General features: G+C 64.4%; 1 protein-coding gene across 1 annotated transcript in view; it reads right to left on the bottom strand.

Moving 5' to 3' along the window:
• The window catches only part of TMEM132D (transmembrane protein 132D), a 216,293-nt gene that overhangs the window by 40,674 nt on the left and 160,239 nt on the right, over window positions 1-15,380 (bottom strand). The window contains exon 12 of the mRNA XM_036220924.1: window positions 8,535-8,718. Coding sequence (XP_036076817.1) covers window positions 8,535-8,718 — 184 coding nt within the window. The remainder of the gene's footprint in view (window positions 1-8,534; window positions 8,719-15,380) is intronic.

Genomic DNA, 15,380 nt, shown 5'->3' with positions numbered 1-15,380 from the left:
TTTTAAGACGGGGGTGCTCCATACGGCAGGGGGCACGTAACATCCAACACTCGCACGTTAGGTGAAATAATTAGCTGGCTAGTCACACGCACTTTCCAAACGGAAATGCAAGATTTATGCACAGAACTCTCCGGTCTCCGGGAACAAGCTTCGGGAAACCCTTTCCTTAATCTTTCTGGTGCCTTCCGCGTGCTGCCTTATTACACTCGCACAGAACTACGATCTCGTGAGGACCAACAGGCTCTGTCTCCGTTTAAAAACTGCCAGGGAAGCGGATCCGCCGGGAACACACAGCCGCTCCGAGCTGTCCCTCCCCGCGGGCCGTGAGAAGTCACTCCGAGCTGCCGCTGCCGCGCCCCAGGCAGTGGCTCTGGAAAACGCCCCGCAGAGCCGCCGTCCTGCGGTTTCGCGGCACGGGCCGCCTCTTCCCACACAGGGTGTGGAAGTCCCTTCTTCCTGGGACTGCGACGTTTCTCGTGTTGTTATAATTTAAAAAGCTTAAAGAGCGACTTTCCCCATCTTCCCCGATTTGGCCATAGTGTTCTCTGACACATGCCATCGCGGCCACCGGCCATGACCTCGGGGGCGAACAGCGAGCTCTGTGAACGCGCCCCAAACAGGGAGGCGAACAGACGGGCGGGGTCCAGCGTCAGGCGAGCGGACCAGCCGAGGGAGACGCCGCCGGCTCGGAGAAGACGGCCGGCCGCTCAGGGGGAGGCGACCAGCAGCCGCGTCGACTCGAGCCGAGGTCGCGCTCAGCACGCGCCTGCGCACGTCCCGCCCGTCGCGCGTCTGCGCACGTCCCGCCCATCGTGCATCTGCGCACGTCCCGTCCAGGGCGCGTCTGCGCACGTCCCGTCCAGGGCGCGACTGCGCACGTCCCCCCCATCGTGCATCTGCGCACGTCCCCCCCATCGTGCATCTGCGCACGTCCCGCCCGGCGCGCGTCTGCGTACGGCTCGCTTATCACGCACCTGCGCACGTCCCCCCCCCCCCTCGCGCATCTGCGCACGTCCTGCCCGGTTTATGGCTGAGAAATACACGTTTCAAAGCGTAAATCTTGGCTGAAGCTTGGTCTTCACCTTTCGATGTCACCAAACACTTGTGCTTTCGATGACGAGCTGCAGCTGGACCGGCGGTTCTGGCCCGTGGAGGCCCCGGTGCCGCTGGCGACGCTCCGAGGCGGGGGGCGACGGGCCGCCGTCCATGCACAGGGGCGTTTCCCGTTTTCGCGGTCTTATTTCGATTTCCCAGCACATTTCTCCGGGCACTTCGCTTGCCGCACGTGGGCCCTGCGGTCTGCCGCGGGTTTCCTAGGCAACCCCGCGTGCTGCCACTTTGCCGCGGGAACCGGGCTTGTCCGGACTCCATCCTCGCCGCGGCCCGTGGGTGCGGAGGACGCGGACACCATCCTGGCCCCCAGCTGGGCACGTGCCGCTGTCCCCAGGGCGGGGACGGGCTTGGGGAGCCTGCCTCAGACTAACCGACCCATGTCACTAAGTCCTAACCCTGTGTTCGCCGCTCGTCACGCAGAGATTAATAAAGAGCTTGCGGGATTGTTACCTAAAGTGAGTTTTTCTTTAACTCGTATTTCAGCATCCACTGAAATGTCCAGCTTCTCAGCATCTGTCAGGAAAATAACGCTTTTGGTTGGAAACTTCTGAGTTAAGGGAAAATGGTTCAGTCGCCTGCGAGAACACGTGCTGGTTCCAGAAGGTTTGTAAATCTATCGTTGCTCGTTAGGAGGCGACTCTGACTTTGGGCCCACGGGGGACACAGGGGGACATGCAGGGGACACGGGGGGATGCGGGGGACATGGGGGGACACGGGGCAGGCTCAGGAAGAGCCAGCTCGCGAGTGGCGGGCTGTCCCAGTGCCCTGCAAGGGGCCTCTAGACGGCCGGCCGCAGACAGGTCAGCTGGGGACGGGGTCACAGGCGGAGGGCTGGGCTGCAAGCCCCGGGACATGGCAGCACTCAGAGACAAGGCAAGTTTGAAGCAGGGGCCCCGAGCCTCCCCAAAATGGAGGAGACTCCGCGAGGCCACGCATGCCCCTGCAGAACACCCTCCTGCCACCGGAAACGGCGCTTTAAAAACCTGTGTCTCTTTTGAGGGAGCCCTCCACTCCGGGGCAAGCTTTCTGTGATGCTTGGAGCAGGCGGAGGCCGCCCCTGGCCCCCGGCCCCCGTGAGAACCTGAGCCACGGGTCAGCGGAGGCTCCGCCCACACCAGGCTTCGGACAGCGATTCCTGCCCGCAGCCGAGAACAGTCTTTATGCTCGTCAGTGGTTGGAGAAACTCGGCCTGGGCACGCTGCTCTGCGGCACGTGTGAACCACAGCAAATCCCAACTGCAGCCCGTGGAGAGCCGGGGGGGGGGGGGCACGGCCGCGGCCTCCCCCACCTGTCACGGCTTCCTCTGACCCCAGCCGCGGGGCCAAACCGAACAGAACACACTCTGCCCTCCAGAAACCGGCCGCCAACCCGTCGGCTTGGGCCCTGTTGAAGCCAAGGTTCCTTTTACAGAACAAAGATTTATATAACGAATTAAGTCGAGCCGACTTTATTATCCTGAAATAAGACCCATAATGAAAATAATCTACCGGCACACATGCTCGAGAAGTCAATACAGCACCTTCGCTGAATTACAAAGGGGGAATGAAAGCCGGGCGTTTACAATAAAACAGCACGACCCCGACACACGAGTCCTGGGGCAGGAGCCGTGCCCCCCACCATGACAGTGCGCCTTGCTGTGGTCACGTCCGTGTGGGACGCTGCGCAGGCCGCTGACTCCGTGCTTGAATTCGCAGCGCGGACGCCGCAGCGGGTCTCGCGGCCGACAGGAGCTGAGGCTGTGGACAGAGCATCGCAGCCGTGGACACGCTGCGACCTGCTCCTGGGGAAGGAGGAGGGGACCAGGAACCTGAGCTCCCCCTCCACCGTCTCCCTGACCTCCCCCCACTGCCCCAAGCCACCCGGGATGCGGGGCACGAGGAGGCGGCCCACACACGTCGGACTGCAAGGGGGCGGGGCGGGGGTTGGGGGACGGGTGACGGGCCTCTGCAGAGCGGGCGGGGGTGAGCAGCCAGCCCCCCGGAAAATGGCACGCTGCGCCCCGGTTTCCCGGGTCCGGATGTCAGCGTTCACCTGTCCCGTCCACTCTCATCCACGGCTACTTAAATCTAAACAATTAAATTACGCCCAAAACCCAGGTCCTCAGCGACACGAGCCACATTGCTGGGGCCACACGTGGCCGGGGCGGCCACGCTGGCCGGCTCAGACGACGGACCCTATGTCGTCTCAGAAGGCTCCGCGGGGCAGGCCCGGCTCGCCGAGATTCACACACCTCCCCACACAGACAGCGCCCTCGTCTCTGTGAGCCGGGTCTGACGGCTGTGCTTAGGAAGCGCACCTAACACCTCTCTGTCCTCGAGACGCCGCCATCAGCCTGGGCCAAGTTCCGGTCCCTCCCCCACGGGCCATCAGAACCGCCCAGTGTGGCCTCTCCATTCCCATCATGGACCCCCCGTAATAAAAGATGCTCAACATCACTAATAATCACGGAAATGCAAGTCGAAACCACAGTGAGATCCCACCTCCCACCTGTCGGAATGGCAATCATCACTACGTCGAAGAACAAGTCTCAGCAAGGACGTGGAGAAAGGGGCGCCCTTGGGCACTGCCGGGGGGGCTGACTGCAAATGGGGCAGCCACTGTGGAAAGCCGTCGGGAGGTTTCGCAAAAAAATCGAAAATAGAACTACCATACGACCCAGCAATCCCAAAAATAAAAACAAGAATCTGAAATGAAATGTTCAGATTCACTGCGGCACGATTCGCAATGGCCACGGCACAGAAGTGGCCTCCGTGCCCATCCATGGATGGCCGGGTCAGAGGAGGTGGTGCGGACGCACGGTGGAATATTATGCGGCCGTGAAAAGGAATGGAACCTTGCCTTCCGCGACAGTACGGATGGGCCTCGAGGGCATCGTGCCGGGTGGAAGAAGCCAAAGGGAGAGAGGCAAATACTGCATGATTTCACTTGCGCGCGGGATCGGACAGAAATACAGATAAACGAGCAAATGGAACACGCAGGCTCGCGGACACGGAGAACGAGGCGATGGCCGCCGGGCGGCGGGGGTGGGGTGGGAATGACAAGCGGAGGGTGCATCAGTGAGCCAGACGCACACCACGAGAGACGCGCCGCCCGCCCCGGACGCCGGGCGCCTGCCCTGACCGCGGGGCCCCTCCCTGCTCGTGCCGGGGCGCGGAAGGCGGCGGGGGGGGGGGCGCTGAAAAGAAAGGGCGGCTTCGTGCAGAATGGAGGCTTCGTTCCCCGATGCCCCTCCCCGTTTCAGGAAGACCGCTCGGATTCACGTTTTCACGAGTGTGCCTTGCTGCGTTTGCATGTTCCAAAGACCTTTCCGCACACGGAACCGAGCGACAGCCCAATCGGCGCTTGCAGTGGCGTGGACGGGCTGCGGGCTCAGACTCTGGAGCTCGCCCGTCTGGAATCTTCCTCCAGCTCAGCTGCTCGGCTGGCTCGCCCGAGCCCACCCTTCAAACCCTGCGTGCCCACGTCCATCTGTGAAATGCCGATGCCCCCGGGTCGCCGCGGCAACCGAGGGACGGCAGGAGGTGCACAGAGCCGCTCCCGGGAGCCACACCCGCGCGCATGCACACGAAGCCTGAACGTGTCCGGGAGGAGAGATTTTTCGCAAGGGCGGTCGCGGCCTCTTAATTTGCACTTGGTCGAGGATGTATTAAAATGAGAGCAGCGGTGTGCTGTGCGCTGTGACTGAATTTTCAAAAAGTCAGTAAAACAACAGAGAGAACCCGGCGTGCTAATTAGCAGGCGGACGCGGGAAGAGAATGCCGTGAAAAGTCAAACAAAAAGGAGCCCGGGATCTGCTTTTATGCCAAAAAATAAAAAGGAATTTCATTATAGAAGCCAGGAAAGAGAGCTTCCTTCCAGAATTTGGGGGCCTTCTCTGAAATTTTGATCTCAGCAGGTGACTGTCACAGCCCATTACCTGTGCCAACTTCAATGCCGACGGGAGGTACGGGAGGTATGGGGGCCGGGGTCACCACCCCTGGGGACCGGTGTGCAGTCAGTGGGTGGCGGGCCACTCCCTGGGCACCTGCTCTGCGCTGGTCCCGCGCCTCCTGCTGGGTGGTTAAACATGAAGAGGACACGGCTTGACGGCAGTCACGTGTTGGAGGAAGACAGTACACGCTTCGGGGGTGTGCCAGGGAGGTTTGAAGATCAGGGCCCCATGTGGTTGGCGGAAGGGAAATTCATTTTATTTCAGGAGAAAAATGCATTAGATTCAGCAAAGCTTATTTAAAATGCATTTCATCAGAAGCTCTTTGAGAATAAATTAGCCGGCTGTAAAAACGTGGGTGAGCTTTGTCTGCAGGTTTATAGAGACGGAACAGGCTCCGGAGTCGTAGGTGTAGGAGGACCGTGACCGGCAGGGTCTGAGCAGAGGCAAAGGCGGCAGGGAGCGGGGGGAGGGGGCCCTGGTTACGCTCCTGTCATCTCCCCGAGAATCACACGAGGGAGCTAGCTCAGCATCCCGCCACGGAGGCGGAGGGCCGGGCGTCTCGCTGCCGTCGGGGTTCCAGGGACCCCCTGCTCGAGCCAGTGAGGAGAGGCGTTTGGGCGTGACGTTCGTGGTTGAGTCGGGAGCCTGGGGCACGGGAGGCTTGACGCTTGGGGGGGCGTGGGGGGGGGGCGGACGGCAGGACGAGACGAGGAAGCACTCGGAGGGCAGACGGCCCGTCCCCCAGGCGCCGGGGCCGTGCGTGGCTCTCGTCCGATCACAGCCAGCAACAGAACGGGGGGCGGAGCCCCCAACTCGGCACCGTCTGGCCGTGCGCAAGGACGCGGCGGGTGGCCGGGGGGACGAGCCACGCGGACCGCACCCGGCCGTGAGGACCGAGGACGCGCCCTCGGCGGAGGGGCAGAGGCGGCTCCGAGGGCCGCGTGTGCTCCCGTGGGCGTCGCGCTTGGGGAAAGGCTTGAAAGGTGTCCCGCTGCGCAGGGCGCACGCGACTGTGTTTGACGACCCCGTCGCCCCGGCCCCAGGCGCCGCGGGGCTGGCTCGGCACACGCGCCCGCGCTACCGCGTTCTCGTGAGTGCCGCGGGCTGTCGCCACGGCCAGAAGGTCCCCGCGGGGTGACCTTCCTCCTCCGACCGTGCCCGAGGATGACACAGACTTCGCCTTTCCCGTCGTGGCGCCCGACGAAGTCTGTCTGAGTCTCAGCTCAGTCCCGACAGCCTCGGCGTGGCAGTCGGGGTGCAGCCATGCAGCGGGGTGGGCGGCACGAGGCGCCCGGCGTGGGGGAGGGCGCGCGCGCTCGGTCCACGGTGGGGGACACCCGCTCCCCCCACCGACGGCCGCGGCCGCCACTGCCCCACAGCGAGGAGAGGATGCTGATCGTGACGTGAAGAGCCGTGTTAACATGTCCTGAAGCGCTGGCCGGCCCGGCATTCGAACCCACGAATCCGAATCCTGGCCAAGGCGCGAGAGCCTCGTTTTAGCCAAAACTCAGGAGGCAGTTAGGAGAGAAGGATGTTGAAAAACCATCCGAAACGGGGACCGCCCCCCCAGAAAGATAGTCCCGCCCCTGTAGGGCATGCGGAGTCAGACCTGCACTGACCAGATGGACGGTGATGCGCATTCCATGGCCCTTCCTCAGACTTGCCCCCGAGGACGAGGACGTGTCCAAACACCTGGAGACGGTGGCCCCCTCTCCCGGACGGAGGAAACCAGCATGATAAAGCTCACGGGGTCACACAGATGGGTTTTTCAAAAAGGTTTTAAGGTTGCAGACTTCAGGGAAAAATACGCAAAATGTGAAGAAACGGGTCCGTTGGAAAACGAGCTCTGTCGGTGTCTGACTGCGCCCTGTTTCGAAGCTTTCCTGGAGGTGGTCTGATACGTCACACAGAAGACGGAGGGGTCGGGGGCCTCGCCCCGAACTCGTATCAAATCCTCAGCAGTCTGCGGTGTCCCAAGTGCATTTCGTCACTATTTTCCGATGACTACTAGTACCTACTCGGGTGTGTATTTGGAGCTTTAGGAAAAAATCCACCAGGCATGCTGTCTGTCCTCTTGGTCACTGTGAGGAGGGGCGAGGGGTTTGCACACGGACCAGGTCGATGCCTTTGACCCCATAAAAAGTAAGCCCTGGACTTCTGCACCCGCGGGTTGGAAGGCAAATGGCACCCCGGGGCAGGCAACTGCAGTGTGTCCGCCAGGGGGTTAGGATCGCCGGGGGTGATGAGCAAGGGCGGGTAGGGGGCGGGATTAGCATGTGGGGGGGACAGAGCTTCCCAGCGGCAAGACGGAAAAGCCCCGGAGGCCGGCCCCACGACCGCGTGACCGTGCTCAGCGGCGACGGCCTGCACGGTTAGGAGGGGCTCGGAGGGTCCGCTTCATGCCACGTGTGTGTGTGTTTTTTTTTTTACCGCGATCACAAGATAATTTTTTATATAACAATGTAATGAGAAGTTGAATTCCCAATAGGAAAAAAAAAAAAGGGCTGAGAACAAATGTTTAAGAAGGAAATAAAAAAAATAATGGAACCCGAAGAGGGCGAATTAAGCCAGCGCGGGGGTATCACCTGTGCTCAGCACTCTATTTTTAAACTGCGACGTGCTTTGCCGGGTCGGGCGGGGGGAGGGGCCGCTACGCACAGCAGGTCGGCTGCAGGTCGGCTAAGGTTTGGGAAGGCAGCGTGGCGAGCTGAAGAAAAACATCACGATGTCGCAAATCCTTCGCATCGCAGCCTTTGACTCACATTTACTCCTACAGGTTCATCTCGGGGACTCGATCGGAGCTGTGCGCCCGGATCTTCGTGCCAAAACGTAAACTGTAGTTTATCTGGTCACAGAAAACCCTAAACGTCTCGCGCCTGTGTGGGGGTCACCACGGGGGCAGGTGGGAGACGGTTCTCCTTTTCCGCCAGACCTTCCCGCACACCTGCGGCCCGTGCGCTGTGAGTCCTGTGGTCGGCCCACCCCGTGTCCCTCCACTGCGGTTGTCCCCGGGGCGGCCGGGGACAGTGTCAGTGCCGGCCACGTCCGCCCCTCGGATGCTCCCCGGGACGAGGCTCCCTCCCCGGGCCTCCCCTGCAGCCAGGCGGCGACAGGGCCGAGTTCGGGGCTGATGCGGGGGGTGGAGGAGGGTCCCCTCCCCTCGGGCCCTCCTTGCGGCCGTAGCTAGTGGGACTGTGGGGACGAGGTGGCCATCGGCAGCGGGACGGGAGGAGGCCCCCCCGGCGCCTGACGTCACACGGGACGTCAGGGCACGGGCAGCCGGGCTCCTCGCCGCGGCCGAGCGCGGCCCGGGGCCTGGCCAGTGGCCCTCGCACCTGTCAGGGGACGGGAGACGCTCGCCGCGCCCGGGGCCTCCCGCCTGGACACCCCGGCACCCAGCAGCCGTCAGCACAGCCTCCCCGGGCCGCACCCTCGTCCCCGCCGCACCCGGGCGCCGTGCGGAGCCTGCCCAGGGCCGGGACGGTCTTACCATGGCCAGAGGGATGACGCCCACCAGCTCCTTCTGGCTCACGTAGATCCTGGAGACGCCCAGGTCCGACGCGACGTCCCCGGGGTACTCCACCTGCCACGTGACGAGCTGCGTGGCCGGCGGGTCGCTGGGCTCTCCGACCTGCACGTCGACCTGCACGACCTCGTCGGCGGCGGCGCTGGCGCTGGGGGGGACAGGAGAACAGCGTTGAGGGTCGGGGTGCGGGAGCCCTGGACGGCTTCGCAGGTGGGCGCCCATCGCCCCCGCCGAGGTCATTTCAGAGGTGCCTGTCCCCACGGGCGAGCCGCCTCCACCGCGAGCCACGGCGGGCCCTGGCCCGAGACACCGTCGCTCGAGCTCCCCAAGCCCTGCTGCCCGGGGCCCCGCCGGGCCGTGGGGCGCGTGTTTGTGGGCAACTGCGGGACATCGCGGTCGAGTTTGCACCTTCTTCCCCCCTCTCCACCTGGGAGGCCGGGATTCTTCCCACGCCCAGAAACCCACGCGCGGCTTAGACTGGGTTTTCCGAAGCCAGGGTCCCTCCGAGGTGGGGGCGCAGCCCCTGAGGTGTCCAGGGATCGGGGGCGAGGCGTGACCAGGAGGGCGGGGCCAGCGACCCAGGCGGAGGGGCCCTGAGCCGTGGCCGGTGCTGCTGGGCACAGGGCTACCTCGCGACGGGCACTGTCCGCGGGCAGCCCGGCCGTCCCCGTAGACACACGCCTGCACGTGAAGGCGAGCTCGTGCGGGGGCCCCGGGTCGGGCCTCGTCTGCGACGCAAACGGGTCCGCGGGGTCCGGGCCCCGGGGCGCGCAGCCCTCGGCCCCCGCCCTCTGAGTGCGCGTCCGCCCAGGGCTGCACGCGAGGTTCGCGAGAAACCAGACACCGGGACGCGGAGAAACCCGAGAGGGGGGACGACGCGCGCAGGGATGTCGGGGTCCCCCGTGTCTGCAGAAGGGTCAGCGCCGTGCCGGCCACAAGCCAGACCCCGATCGACGGCCTCGCCTCCCCACGCGCCCTCATCGAACGTCCTCCCCGGGCGGCCTCGCCGACCGCGCTCTGCACGCGTGGACGCCAGGCGGACCCCCCGCCGAGGGCCGTTCGCGCCTTTGCAAAGGCGCAATCCGCAGCTTCCCCGCGCACGGGGCCTTGGCCGTGACTGCCGAGCCGCTTCCGTCACGCCCGGCGGAGCCAGACGTGCCGGTGTTCGAACACGGGACGGTCGGCGAGGGCCACGAGGCGGGCACCGCGGGCACACGCGGCGTGCCGGACGCGAGGGGGACCCCGGCCACTTCCAGACGGACCCAGCTACGGGGTTTTCCTCCCAGTTTTCCTGAGGTTGCCTCTCGCGCCCGGCCGTCTCTCTCCGAGGATCGGTCCCCAGCTGCAAGGACAACGCTCGCTCGTTTGGGACGAAACCACCTGATCGTCTCTGTCTTACGGTTCGCTTATGACAGGCAGCTCCTCCCTGCCCGAACCTCATTCGTAACTGCTTTTATTATGACGCCCCAGCCTGCATTTTACATAGATTGACTTTAAATGATTTTTTTTTTAAAGTGCATGCTTTCCTCAGTGAAGAGAGGGTTTCTGACATTTCGACGTCTAAGAGAGATGAAGCCAAAGTGGGAGGAATGGAGAAGCAGAAGCCACGAAAGGTCTTCGCTTGGAGACGGGGAAAAAGGGCGGAATTCTATTTAAAGCGAAGGGCGCGTGAGGGGCCCCCGAGGCGCCCCCGCCCCCGGCCGCGAGCAGAAGGTGTTCCCCACGCGTGCGCCGGGGCCTCTGCTGCCGACGAGAAAGGAAAGAAAATAAAGCTCACGCTCTCATCCCTGCTTCCTGGCATGTTCTTAAACATATTCACTTGGAAATGGAGAGATATTTTATTTTTAAATATTTCATTTTGTTGGGAGTTTTTTACTTAAAAAAACCATCTCACTCGTATGCCGCAGACACACTGGTGTGCGTGCCCGGGCTGCAGACTGCCCCGGATCACGTCGCGTCTGCACGAGCAGGTGACGGGACCCACACACCCAGTGTCGCCGATGAAGCCCTCGCTGGGTCCCGGGCAGGGCGCGCGGAATCAGGAGGCGGCGGAAGTGGCCGGGAAGGGGAGCGGGTCACCCCCGGTCAGCCCCGAGCGCCTCGGCCTCCACCTGTCGGGGGCCGGGGCGGGTCCAGCCTCGGAGCGGCCGCTCTGCAGGCTCCCGCCCTCTCCCCTGACTCAACGGCTGAATGGGCACCGAGTTTCCCCTGAGACTTTGCTCTCGAGAACGTTTAATTGACAGTGTGTCCTCGGCTTCATCCGGCAACCGAGCGCTGCGGCTCCCACCCCCCCCGTCCATGGTTGTTTGTTTGTTGAGAGGGGGCCGCACCAAGAGGGACGTCCCCACCGAGGCTCCTTCTTGGCAGGACGTGTCAGCGGCCGGATTGAAGGAGGATTGTTGGGAACAGAACACTTAGCGCCTCGTCTTGAGAATCAGCCTGGCTCACGGCGGACGGCTGGTGGACTGTCCTCCTCAGGAGAGAGCGTCCCCAAACGTCCCCGCCTGACAGCGAAGTGCACGAGAAACCCGAATCACGTGAGATCTGGCCCCGTCAGCTCGGGACTGGGGTACGGGGTGAGCGAAGACGGTTTCCCTCTGCCCAGCCGTGACCTCCGCGGGGTGCAGCAGACCGCGGAGCAGGGAGACGCGTCTCCCCTCGTCTGGAAACGCAAACCGGGCTGCTAAGTGATAGCGACAATCACTGCGAACTCTACCGATGGCTTTCCCGGCTCCCACCGGACATGACGAGGGAAAGCCCCGAGCGGCTTATTCTTTTGTGATAAAAAAATAAATCGAATACGTATCTAGCGGGCTCCCCAGGTGAGGGGCGGCCGTTTCCGTGGGCTCCCCCCGCCCCCCGTGAAGGAGCCACGCCGCCTCCGACCGACGCGGGGCCGTGCGCGGCCCTCAGCGGATGCAGGTGTGAGTGTGAAGAATTAATTTGCTGGTTGAGGTTCACAGAACGTCAGCTAAGTTCTTCGTGTAAATGTCAATACATTCAGTTACACCTTGTGATTTAAACATAATTAAAGATAAACTTTAAGTCGACATTGCCTCTTTTGGTTTGGGGCCTGCTGGGAGCTTTGCTAAATTCTTGCAAAGTGGCGGGGCAGGGGAATGGCTTTTCCAATACGAGCAGAGGAAACAGGACTCACTGCACCTGATTCTGCCCCAGGTGTCAGGCGACCTTAACGGTTCGTGTCGCCCGTGGGGTTTCTGCAGCGCGGAGGCCACGCGGCCGTCAGGAACACACTCCCCGTCCGAGCCCGGCCACGGGCAGCTAACGCACCGGCTGAGCGCGGACCGTGGGGCGGGTCACACCCAGGACAGGGCGCCCACGCCGGCCCCGGTTACGGTGCGCGTGATCTCCCGGGGCCTCTGGTTCCCCGGCTGCGGTGTGGTCACGACGCCGCCCTCCCTCCGGGGGGCAGGGCGAGCCCTGCGGACGGCGCTCGGGCGTCCGCTGCCCCATCCAGGTGGCGCGTCTTCGAGCCGTGCACCGCGCGACCTGGGCGACCGTGAGGCCGCGCTCACCGGCGGGGACGGCCGAGCGCCGTGGGGGAGACGCTCGCGTGAGCTCGCGGTGCCAACGGGGGTGCGGCCTGACAGGAGCCCCGCGCGGCGTCTGCGGGGGCCCGGGCGGCTCCAGCCGCTACGCCCGCCCCTCGTCTGGCACCGGGTCCTGGCCTCGGCCCTCGCGTGGGCGCAAACCCGGGCGCGGAAGAAGCAGGCGTGTCGGCGACCCCCGAGGGAGATGCAGTCAGCCACAGGCAGCGCTCGCGGGCGCTGCACCCGGTTCTGAACACACGGCCTCGACCCAAACGCCGCGGCCTCCGCCCCACAGAGGCTGCGTTCCCACGGGAGGAAGGTCTCCATGGAAACCAATACGATGCTGAAAACGCCTCGGGGTGGACCGTCGCTGAGGTCCGCCCAGGTGGGCATCCGACACGGGAGACGAGGCCATCCCCGCCCCGACCGTCTGCTGACCGCGCTCCCTCGCGGGTGAGAGGCTTCGCGGCGGTGACCGCATTACGGATCTCGAGACAGAGCGAGCGGCCTGGGTTCACCAGCCGGGTGCTCACCTGCCGTCCAGGGTGTCCCCACGGGAGGGCGAGGCCGCGTGGCGGTGACAGAGGCCGGCGTCACGGCGGTGAGCGCGAGCCGAGAGGCCGCGAGCCGGGGACAAGCGGCCTGCAGTCGCGTGGCCAGGCGCGCGGTTCTCCGTCAGAGACCAGGGCGGGCGCCGCCCCGCCGCCCACCGGCGACAGGAATGTCGCGCTCCGAACTTCAAGCCCGAGAAGAGGGTGGCATTGTGCTAAGCCGCCGGGTGCGTCGTCCCTGGTTACCGAGGCCACAAGAACCCCACGCAACAACGGATTTGCTCCTGGCTTGAAGGGTCAGCGCACTGGGCGACAAGCTATCTCGGGTGCTGAGAAAGTCGAGCACCACGGCCGGACCGTGTCTGCCCCCAGCGTCCGTCTGCGGCAGTATTAGGGGTGCCCGGGGGGAGCGGCTGGGCCACGGGGCGGGCGCCCCCATGAACGGAGTAAAAAAAAAACCCAGGAAGCTCCCTCGGCCCTTCTGCCGGGGGTCGGGGGAAGAGAGCCGTCTGCGAGCCAGGGGGTGGGCCCCGCCGGACACCGAGTCTGCCGGCGCCTCGGCCGTGGACTCCCAGCCTCCAGAGCTGAGAAGGATGAGCATCTGTCGTTTACGAGCCACACGACACACGGCATTTTGCGGCGGCAGCCCCAGCGGGCTGGGACACCGAGCTCGAGCGCAGATACACGCGTCTGAGGGCCGTTTGGCGCGGGGGTCGTGGCACGCGACTCTGCGCGGCCACCCACGCGAACGGCTCTGTGCAGCCTGATCCTGGCGTCCTGGCCCCTTCCAGCAGCGAGAGTGCTCAGGCGGTGAAAGCCGCAACTCGTCAAAGTTAGAAGCAGGCGCGGCTCTCGCTCCGAGCAGCGGGAGTTGGTGAAGGAGAGTGGGGGACCTCCTCGGCACGCACGCAGACACACGTCCCTTTGGCACCGGTGGCCCTGGGAGGCGCCCGTGGCAAATCTACGAGGCAAACGGCCTGTTCCTCCCATGGGCCTCGAGGGACAAAACTAACCCAGGTCGTCCGAAACGATTTCCTCTCCCCCCCTTCATCCCATTCAGGCAGAGAGGCTCCTGGGCGCTCGTGTTTCTGGACAGGCAGAGCAGATGGACTTCACTACCTGGCTTTTAAATCTCAAGAACGTAGGGCCTTAGAGAGAGATAAAGATAGGAAATAAATACGAGATCTGGAAGAATAAAAACGAACGTGTAAGAACGAGCCTCCCCGGAGGACAAACTCGTCTTCCTGGCTCGGGCCGAAGTCTGGACGCCGCAGACCCGGCGGCTTAAAAGACGAGACACTTGTGTCTCACAGTCCGCAGGCCAGAAGTCCAAGGCCGGGGTGCCCACGGAGTCGGGGTCCAGCCTGCAGAGGGCCACCTTCCCCCTGCGGAGAGAGACAGAGGTCCCCCTCTCGTCCTCTTCTTGCAAAGACGCTGCTCCTATCAGGTTAGGGGCCCAGCCTTCCGACCCCGCTCCGCCTGGCTCACCTCCCAAAGCCCCGTCTCCATCCTCAGCCACCTGGCGGCAGGGGGTGGCGGGGGTGGGCGGTGAGGGCTTCGACATGACCTGGGGAGAGGAGGCGCCATCCGGTGCACGGCGGGCGCCTTGGGCGGGGAGAGGAAGGGGCTGCAGAGGAGGTCAGAGGTGTGTGGGCGAGCAGTGAGGGGCCGGCGCTGAGGAGGGCTGGCAGGGCCACGGTCATGGGTCGGGGGGCCGAGGCACCCCTGGGCCCCGAGGGCTGCGCGCGGCAGCTCCAGGGGCCCCGTGGCATTCCCTTTTGGTGACCACAGCATGAGGGCTGGCTACCAACAGCGGGAAGGACGCCGATTTTTGCCCCGAGACCACTTCCCACAGTTTGGCTTACTCGATGTGAAAACCCACCAACTGAACATTTCCAGAAGCGTCCACGGGGGGTGCAGCCGGGGGCAGCAGTGACTGGGGCACGACGCCCCCAGCTCTGGCCTTGGGGTTGGGGGGCGCTTACGACAGCCCTTGGGGAACCACCACGCCGGGAGCCAGGCGGGTGAGCGCTCAGACGCACCCCAGCTCCCAGACGTCGCGGCAACCCCCGCCCCCCCCCACTGCGTTTCTCGGGGACCCAACTTGCGCGGCCACGTGAGCTGGCCACGCCCCTGCCTTTCAACGTGACTCACATCTGAGCCACAGCCCGACACCGGTGACCTGCACGGTTCTGCCACGACCAAGTCAACGGCCGTCGGTCACTCCGTGCAGAGGAGGTAAATCGGTACCACGCACACCGTGCTCGACCCCGTAAGAGTCTGATAAATCGTGCAGCGTGGCAACCCGTAAACTCACACAGGGCACTGCGCACACAGCCCGGTCACGAGACTTCGCGACTCAGGCGAAACCCCGGCGGCCGCGCCTGCCCCGCGGCGGCACAGTCGGCGGCGTCCTGGGGCGGAGGCTCACGGCGCTGCCCAGGCGTGGGGGTCGCCCGCGTTGCCAGGCGACGCAGAGGCCGGGACCCGCCCCCCGCAGGCTTGGACTCGGCTGATCTGGGGCGTGCACCGGGCACGCCTCTGGGCTTCAGAAAGACCCCTCGCAGGGCCCAGACGGACAGCGCGGCTGGACCAGCGCTTCCGAGCTGCACAGAAACCGAGCTGTCCGGGGCAGGAAGGCCGCTCGGGTTCGGGGAGGAGGTGGGAGGCGGTACGATGTGAACCGCTGTCCTGAAGCTGGGTGGCAC

This window comes from Rousettus aegyptiacus, unplaced genomic scaffold, assembly GCF_014176215.1.
Source record: "Rousettus aegyptiacus isolate mRouAeg1 unplaced genomic scaffold, mRouAeg1.p scaffold_m13_p_5, whole genome shotgun sequence".
In the NCBI taxonomy this organism is placed as follows: Eukaryota; Metazoa; Chordata; class Mammalia; order Chiroptera; family Pteropodidae; genus Rousettus; species Rousettus aegyptiacus.
Note: the sequence above shows the minus strand (reverse complement) of the source record. Positions and strands in the feature narration are given on the sequence as shown.